The sequence below is a fragment of the Gekko japonicus genome, unplaced genomic scaffold, assembly GCF_001447785.1.
Source record: "Gekko japonicus isolate JY-2015 unplaced genomic scaffold, Gekko_japonicus_V1.1 scaffold6026, whole genome shotgun sequence".
NCBI classification, from domain to species: domain Eukaryota; kingdom Metazoa; phylum Chordata; class Lepidosauria; order Squamata; family Gekkonidae; genus Gekko; species Gekko japonicus.
The window spans coordinates 7,107-16,401 of NW_015165432.1; the positions used below are offsets into that span (position 1 = coordinate 7,107).

The 9,295-nt window shown below is 50.1% G+C and overlaps 1 protein-coding gene across 2 annotated transcripts in view; it reads left to right on the plus strand.

Moving 5' to 3' along the window:
* The window catches only part of HIGD1A (HIG1 hypoxia inducible domain family member 1A), a 16,858-nt gene that overhangs the window by 6,076 nt on the left and 1,487 nt on the right, over positions 1 to 9,295 (plus strand). The window contains exons 2-3 of one of the 2 annotated variants that reach the window (XM_015410690.1): positions 5,009 to 5,167; positions 7,500 to 7,634. In XM_015410690.1, the coding sequence (XP_015266176.1) occupies positions 5,062 to 5,167; positions 7,500 to 7,634 (241 nt within the window). In that variant the 5' untranslated portion in view covers positions 5,009 to 5,061. The remainder of the gene's footprint in view (positions 1 to 5,008; positions 5,168 to 7,499; positions 7,635 to 9,295) is intronic. The other variant, XM_015410691.1, reaches the window with a different exon arrangement.

A 9,295-nucleotide genomic window follows, 5' to 3' on the forward strand; every position in this document is an offset into this window, starting at 1 on the left:
TCTTATCAGAACTACGGCTTGCCCAAGGTCATCCAGCCGGTGCGAGTGGAGGAGTGGGTAATCAAGCCCGGTTCTCCCAGATTATAGTCCGCACACTTAACCACTACACCAGACTGGCTCTCTGTAAGGGTGCTGGGAATAGAGTGAATTGCAGCATGTGTGGTCACGACAGCCGGGGTTGACGCAACAGGAGGCCAGCACGGCCTGGAAAGGGCGAGTCTGATGCAACTGGGGCCAGTGAACAGTCAGAACTGTGAGAACGTCTGTCCACAGTTGACAAAGGAAGGGAAGTTTGTGCATTTGCAACATGACGGTGGTGGTTTAAAAGTTGGGACCGTGTTCCACATGCCTCTAATAGCTGAGATTTTTTTTGTCTCCTCGTTGAAATTAGAGGCGCTGCATCTGTTTGGTGTCGTGGTTAAGTGTGCGGACTCTAATCTGGGAGAACTGGGTTTGATTCCCCACTCCTCCACTTGCACCTGCTGATGTGACCTTGGGTCAGTCACAAGCTTTGGCACAGCTGTCCTTGAAAAAGAGCAGTTTGTGTCAGAGTTCTCTCAGCCCCACCCACCTCACAGGGTGTCTGTTGTGGGGAGGGGAAGGGAAAGGAGTTTGTAAGCCGCTCTGAGACTCCTTTGGGTAGTTAAGGGTGGGGTAGAAATCCAATTTCTTCTGTCCTTCTAAGTAGATCCCTGTCTGAAACTCCTGCATTGGGTGGAGAGAGCTGACACAGAGAAATCAGAATAAGTAGAACTCAAAGTTCCAATGAAGCTGATAGGCAGGAGATTGAGGACCGGCTAAAGGGGAAGGCTTCATTTCGCAAGCGCTTAGGATGTGGAATTTTCTGCCAGAGGATGTAATGGTGGCTACAGAGACTCGACAGCTTTAAAGGGGGAATAGAAAGATTCGTGGAGGCCAGGTGGCTCGGTGGCTACTAGCCTTGGTGACTCCAGCGTTCAGAAGCAGCCATCCTCTGAATCCCAGTGCCAGGAGGCAATATCGGAGGAAGGCCTTGGCCTCTGCCCTGTTGTTGGCCATCTAGAAGAACTGGTTGGCTCCTGTGTGAGACGGGATGCCGGACTAGGTGGACCCTCCTGGTCTGATCCAGCAGGGCTCTTCTGAGGTTCTTCTCAGGGGAAGGCCTCGGTCCCTCTGCCCTGTTGTTGGCCCTCCAGAGGAACTGGCTGGCCACTGTGTGAGACAGGAGGCTGGACTAGATGGACCCTCCCTGGTCTGATCCACCGGGGGTATTCTGGTGTTCTTATATCAGGGGAAGGCCTCGGCCTCCCTGCCCTGTTGCTGGACGTCTGGAGGAACTGGCTGGCCACTGTGTGAGGCAGGATGCTGGACTAGATGGACCCTCCCTGGTCTGATCCACCGGGGGTATTCTAGTGTTCTTATATCAGGGGAAGGCCTCGGCCTCCCTGCCCTGTTGCTGGACGTCTGGAGGAACTGGCTGGCCACTGTGTGAGGCAGGATGCTGGACTAGATGGACCCTCCCTGGTCTGACCCAGCAGGACTCTCCTGATGTTCTTCTCAGGGGAAGGCCTCAGCCTATCTACCCTGTTGCTGATCCTCCAGAGGAACTGGCTGGCCACTGTGTGAGACAGGATGCTGGACTAGATGGACTCTTACGGGTCTGACCAGCAGGGCTCTTCTGAGGTTCTTATCAGGGGAAGGCCTCGGCCTTCCTACCTTGTTGTTGGCCATCTAGAGGAACTGGTCAGCCCCTGTGTGAGGCCGGATGCTGAACCAGATGGACCCTCCCTGGTCTGATCCAGCAGGGCTCTTCTGGTGTTCTTCTCAGGGGAAGGCCTCAGCCTCTATGCCCTGTTGTTGGCACTCCAGAGGAACTGGCTGGCACTGTGTTAGACAGGAGGCTGGACTAGGTGGACCACTGGGCAGGGATGGCAGTTCAGGGCCAGTCCTCTCCAGTAACAGCTTTTGAACTCCCATCCCAGCACCAGAGAAGCCACTTGGAGAAGAAGCAGCTAGCCACAGAAGAGAGAGAACAGCCATCATGATACGAAACTGTAAGATATGAAGCTGCCAAGGGCCGCTAAGATGGCTGATAGCTTCTTTTTTTAAAAAATATGTCTTCTCTTTTAAAAAATATTTTTTAGTTTTTTACACACACACAAATAAATCCAGCAGGGAATTCAGTCAATGAACCTTGCTACGAATACTGCATTTTAACTCACGATTCTGTGCGAGGAGCAGAATGTAAATAGTTTCACTTAATCACTGCTTTTCAAACATGTCGTGTGAGCCACAGATAGTTACGTATCTGGGTCACCGTTTGTCTCCAAGCCATCAGTATTGTTTAGAGGCTTTCTTTTGAAATAAGCCGTCCGTTTAATTATGCAGAATGTCTCTTGTAACTTCTCTAGCCACTCCTTAAAAAAAAAAAAAACTTGGAAGAGAATTTTTCTTCAACATCTGGCCAAGATGGAACAAGCCGTTGCTACTGCATATAGAGCCAGTTTTGGAAGAAAAGATAGGATACAGACAACCAATGCTCCTTCTAAGCTGTGGAGTCTTGTGAGCAAAAATTCTACTTTGTGAGCTACCAGCATTAATGTTGTGAGTGAGCCATTTGGCTACTGCATAAATTAGTTTGCTCTGGAGCCATCCTTCTTGAGCTAAGGCAAAAATGTGTGAGCCGGAGGCTAAAAAAACTGTGAGCTAGCTCACACTAACTCAGCTTAGAGGGAACACTGCAGACAATAAAGTTTATCAGTCACAGTTCTGATGTGCAAGGAATCCTGTTGATAACTTCTAAAGCACTAGAAGTTGCCCCACTATCTGGGCAGGTCAAATTCTATGGCTGGTTCTAAAGAATCCCTCTGTCCTTTTCCTAGTTTTTCTGGGTCATTTTTGAAAAGTATCCCCCCCCCCCCGACCTTCAGCTTAGTTGGAAGGTCCTTACTGGACGCAGTCTCAGTTCCCTTGAGGTTTTAGAAGCTTCCTGCAACTTGATTGGGGGCCGGGGTCAGAATATTTCAAATTCATTCAGCTTGAAGTAGTCACAGTCTTTCATTTCATGGCCCCTGGGTTTTGGTGGGGAGCCTTTAAGAACATAAGAGATGCCAATGTTGGATCAGGCCAAAGGCCCATCCAGTCCAACACTCTGTATCACACAGTGGCCAGAAATACCAGGTGCCATCAGGAGGTCCACCAGTGGGGCCAGGACATTAGAAGCCCTCCCACTGTTGCCCCCCCAAGCACCAAGAATACAGTGCATCACTTGCCCCAAAGCCCCTATCTATACCTTGTGGCTAATAGCCACTGATGGACCTCTGCTCCATATGCTTATCTAATTCCCTTTTGAAGCCGTCCATGCTTGTAGCCGCCACCACTTCCTGTGGCAGTGAGTTCCATGTGTGAATCACTCTTTGGGTGAAGAAGGACTTCCTCTTATCCGTTCTAACCCGACCGCTCAGCAGTTTCATGGAGTGCCCACGAGTTCTTGTATTGTGAGAAAGGGAGAAAAGTACCTCTTTCTCTACCTGCTCTTTCCCATCCTTTGAGACTTCCGTCTTCTGTGCCAGAGCATCTCAAGTCTTTGTGAAATCTTCTTCTTTTCTTGAGACATCTTAATAGCCTAGAAGTTGTCAGGCACACAAGTGGCTTCCCTTTTCCAGTTCCAACCTGTCCTGTTCCTTGAATATCACTCAGGAGAGGCGCTGCTGCTTTTAGAACCAGGACTTCACAATCCATATTCCTTGTGCATTTTGTTAAGTGAGAGGCTTCTCTGCCTTTTAGCTGGAAATGGCTGGGGTGGAACCTGGGCTCTTCTGCTATGGCTTCGACCCACACTTCCCTGTGAAAGTCACAGTGTTTTGCCTTGGGTACAGGCGCGCACTGGCTTTTCACAATGCACCTTGTTTTGTGTTTTTCGTTTGTGATGCACGATAGCTGCCGTCAGAGAGTTCAGACTGGCCTACAAGCAATTTGAAACGGCCAGAGGTTGTATGAAACCGGGCCTAAAGTGTTCCTTGGCCAAATTCTCAGTCTGTTCTTTGCAACCTTGCTCATGTGTCTGCTAAAACAGTCAGTTTCATGTAGTGGTTAGGAGTGTGGACTCTAATCTGGGAGAGCCGGGTTTGATTCCCCGCTCCTCCACATGCAGCTACTGGTGTGACCTTGGGTCGGTTACAAGTTCTCTTAGAGCTGTTTGCTCAAGGGCTTCTCTCAAGAGCAGTCCTTCAAAGAGCTCTCTCAGCCCCACCTACCTCACAGGGTGTCTGTTGTGAGGAGGGGAAGGGACAGGAGTCTGTAAGTCGCTCTAAGACTCCTTCGGGTAGTGAAGGGCGGGGTATAAATCCAATCTCTTCTTCCTCAGTGGGAGAAGTGATTTTTAGCCTGAACTCAGTACAGCAATGCTGTAATTCTTTCTGGATAGCACACCCTGAAAAAATCGGTCCCCTTCTCAATCCAGGGCTTGGCTATACTAGACTGGAAGGAGGGAATTTTTTATCCACGGTAGCGCTCTGCGAGAAGCACACTTCCTCAGGAACTTGTAATCCTACACGGAGAACAGCTTGTAGCTTCAGTACGCACCACATTTGGAAGCTGGTCTTCTGAGGGTCTGAGCCAGGTCCCCCAACCTTTTTGAGCCTGTGGGCACCTTTGGAATTCTGATACAGTGTGCTGCGCGTGGCCACAAAATGTTTGCCACGAACTAGCTGCTGTGGGAGGCGGAGCCAGCCACAGAATGGCCACTGCAGCTTAGCCGCAGTCACACAGTGAAGATCCCTGTGCTGTGAGGACAGCTGCTGCCAAATTGACGTTCTCAAAATACTGTGCAGCCAATCTCTGGTAGCCAGACAGAAACCTTGCTGGGCAAAAGGCCCCACCTACCCCCGCACTTGGCAGGCACGAGGAAAGGTGTTGGTGGTTGCTGCGGTGCCCGGGGGCACCACGTTGGGGACTGCTGGTCTGGACTATAAAGTGAGATTAAGCAACACCTGAAAGAAATGTAAAGTAGATATTTTTTTTCCCCCAGCAGAGTCAGAATCTTGTTCTTTCTTCACGGGCCCGCGCTTCCTTACAGACAACATGACGTCCAACGTAACAGAACCGATCCTCCCCACCTACGAGACAGAAGAGAGCCAGTCCTCGAAACTGATTAAAAAATCTCGAGAGTCGCCATTCGTCCCAATTGGTAAGTCACTCTTACAAAGCTGTATTTTGCAATTGCCTTTTTGAACTAGAAGGAGAGGGGGAAAGACACCGGCAAGTGCCCTAAGGCTAGGGAGTGGGTGTGGATATAATGCCAGGGTTAGTCAGACAGTACAAACAGGAAATCGTCTTGAAATATTACTTCCTCGTTCGAGCCGGTATTGGGGCAAATGTGCTTTCTTCGAGTCTCGGGCATCCGAGACGATTGCTGTTTCCTCCGGGAAATAGCTTTTGGCTGGGGACGTCAGCATGCTCAGAGTTCCCATATATGCACCCTTACTTAGTGCACCATGAGGGAATTGCTATTGCGTCTTGGCAGGGCTATTTTACACAAAGATATATGTAAGCTTGACTTAAGAGCCAGTTTGGTGTCGTGGTTAAGCGCGCGGACTCTAATCTGGGAGAACCGGGTTTGATTCCCCACTCCTCCACTTGCAGCTGCTGGATGACCTTGGGCAAGCCACGGTTCTGTCACAGCTGTCCTTGAAAGGGCAGTTCTGGAAAGAGCTCTCTCAGCCCTGCCTTCCTCAAAGGGTGTCTGTTGTGGGGAGGGGAAGGGAAAGGAGTTTGTAAGCCACTCTGAGACTCCGAGTGAAGGGCGGGGGATAAATCCAATCTCCTCTTCTTCTTCTTATAACCTGGTTGTTGGTTGAATCTGTAAAAAAAAATGGTTGGACCGAATGTAGCAAGCTTAGTTCTCTGCAGTCACTCGATATATGCACAAATTAGCAGGCTGTATTACTGACTTATTTACATTATTTATAGTCCTTTTTTCTCACTGAGACTCAAGGTGGATTACTTAAGAACGTAGGAAGAGCCCTGCTGGATCAGACAAATAGTTCATCTAGCCCAGCCTCCTGTCTCACACAGGGGCCGAGGCCTTCCCCTGATAAAAACATCAGAAGACCCCTGCTGGATCAGACCAGGGAGGGTCCATCCAGTTCAGCATCTTGTCTCACACGGTGGCCAACCAGTTCCTCTGGAGGGCCAACAACAGGGCAGAGAGACTGAGGCCTTCCCCTGATAAGAACACGTCTTGTCTCACACAGAGGCCAGCCAGTTCCTCTGGAGGGCCAACAACAGGGCAGAGAGACTGAGGCCTTCCCCTGAGAAGAACAGAAGAGGAGCCTAGCTGGATCCGACCAGTGGTCCATCCTATCTTGCCTCCTGGCTCTGGGATTCAGAGGATTAGCATGCCTAGGGACCTTAACTGCTCAGACAAACTAAAGATAAAAAATTAGGGTTTGGGGAGGCCAGGGTTGTGGCTCAGTGGCAGAGCCTCTGCTTGGCACGCAGGAGGTCCCAGGTGCAATCCCCAGCATCTCCAGTTAAGAGGACCAGGCAGGAGGTGATGGGAAAGACCTCAGTCTGAGATGCTGGAAATTGCCAGTCTGACTAGACAATACTGACCATGATGGACCGAGGGTCCGATTCGGTTTAAGGCAGAGTGATATGTTCGTGTGTGGGGTTCCTATGAGTAAAGGTTTCCCTTGCTCGAGAGCCAGTCGAATCCGACTCTAGGGTTGCGGTGCTCATCTCCGTTTCAAAGCCGAAGAGCCAGCACTGTCTGAAGACGTTTCCGTGGTCATGTGGCCGGCATGACTAGACGTCGAGGTGCACGGAACGCTGTTACCTTCCCACCAAAGTGGTACCTATTTATCTACTTGCGATGTCTTGCTTTCGAATGGCTAGGTTGGTGGGAGCTCACTCCGCCTTGCGGCACTCGGGTCTCGAACTGCTGAACTACCGACCTTCCGGCCTGCAAGTTCAGCGTCTTAACCTTATGAATCAGACGCAGACACTCTGCCTAGAACTATGCATTTAATGCGCAGCAGTTGTTAAAACCCGTGGGCCATAGGGTGATGCTCGTCACGTCAGATCTGACCCCACGCCCTGCATGCTACCAAGATACAGTGCGTGTAAAAGTATTGTAGCGTACCAGGGAACAGAGGGTACATTTCTGTCGATGCATTTGAACTGTTGGCCAGGATCCAGACAAACCATCTGACCGGTTCCCTGGGAGTGAGGTCTTTTTGTTTTTCGAAACAGCAATCCTTCATGCCCCGAGGTCAATTTCAAAAGCAGTGTGTAGTGAGGGGGGGGGGAGCGGCTCTTCAAAGGGTGAAAGAATTAAAAGCATGGGTCTGAGGAAGCCCCCGATGTGAACTTAAGCGACTCCTTGGATCCTGGCCTCTGCTTTTACAGCTGCCTCGAAGGGCGTAGAGTTGTAAAGAGTATTCGCCGCTTCTCTGGTGAAGGAGCATGAAGTTCATTGCCCAGTCCCCGACTGACGCGGCCTCTCTCTGCTTTTCTAGGCATTGCAGGTTTCTTAGGCGTGGTGGCGTACGGGCTCTACAGGCTGAAACACAGAGGGGACACCAAAATGTCGGTCCATCTGATACACATGCGTGTGGGGGCCCAGGGCTTCGTCGTGGGCGCGATGACCTGTGGTACGTACCGTTTCCCACACATCTTTGGTCCAGTTCATCAGGGCACCTGAACGATCGCGCAGCTCGATCATGCAGTGCACACGGATTTCTATGCCAGCAAAAGGAAGTTGCTTGCAGCAGTCAGCCTCGCTCGCTTTTTCGGGCTTGGTTGCCATGGGCACGTAGGGTGGAGGGTGTGAGAAGAATGTATACTTTCGCTTCTGGCCTCTTCGCTGCTGCTTGTAGCTTTCTTTCTCGGCTCAGACATGTAACCTTGAGCCCCAGTCAAGACTGGTATCATCTTCCCCCTGGGAACTATGGGCCGTAATTTAGCGGGCCTCTAGCTTAGGTGTGATTGGCCCCGGGCCATTAGGGTCCTGCATGATTTAGGTATAATTGCTTAGTTCCCGCATTTCCCCCCCCAGTTCTAACACAGAAACGTTCAGAGTCTGGATCCTATCAGTGACTCAATAAACTTTCTGTTCTTTTGAATGACTGTTGTTGGGAAGTGGGTTCTCCAGGCATCTGACACAGTGTGAAGGGGCTGAGTGGAGTTCTAGTGACGACGGGGGTCGCATCTCGAAGGATTTAAAGACCTGACCCACCTTGCTTCCGCTTCGTCGAACTCCTAGCTCTGCCTTTCATTCCTGCCTCTCTGAGAACTTGCACCGTTGTTGGGGTGTCATCCTCCTCTATATAGGCAGAGGTCTGTAAAGAACACAGAGGTAGATGAGGTAACTGGACTAGAAGCCGCCAGGTGACCCAACAGATCCTTGACAGGTGTGACCTGCAGTGTTGGATCATCCTTGCAAGAAGGTGTGCAACTCGTGGAGCAAGAGGGTGTGCTACATAAGGAGAAAGCAGGGCCACGAGATCAAGAAAATACTGCAGACGGTGAAGTCTGAGTCCAGTGGCATCTTTAAGACCAACAAAGTTAAATTCTTGATAGAAGCTTTCATGGGCATGGACACTTCTACAGATACTTCAAGATGTGTTTCGTTCGGTCTTAAATGTGGTCTTAAAGATGCCACTGGACTCAGACTTCGTATCCAAGAGCTAGTTTGGTGTCGTGGTCAAGTGTGCGGACTCTAATCTGGGAGAACCGGGTTTGATTCCCCACTCCTCCACTCGCACCTGCTGGATGACCTCGGGCAAGCCATAGTTCTCTCAGAGCTGTTCTCTCAAGAGCAGTCCCCGAAAGAGCTCTCTCAACCCCACCTACCTCACAGGATGTCTGTTGGGGGGAGGGGAAGGGGAAGGAGTTTGTAAGCCGCTCTGAGACTCCCTTGGGTAGTGAAGGGCGGGGTATAAATCCAATCTCTTCTCTTCGTTCTCTTACTTTAGACCGACACAGCTACCCACCTGCATCTAGCAAACAGAGGACACATATTATGTTTGCAGCGGCACAGTTTGCGGTCCCCTTTATTCAAGTGTCCTGCCGAACCATTTTGCGATCATGTAACCTTGTTGACAAGAGTAGAGATGTAAAAGCCCAGAAAAATTCGGAAAAAACCCGTTCCCCCCCCCCCGTTTTTTTCCTGAAGCCTTTTTTGTTTTTTTCCGAAAAATTGGAAAAATTGAAAAAAGAAAAGAAAAAAAATGATTATGGAATGTTTTATTTTAACATGATGAATAAAATATTTTAAGACCAGGTGTTCAAATATTTTCCAAATCATTTCATA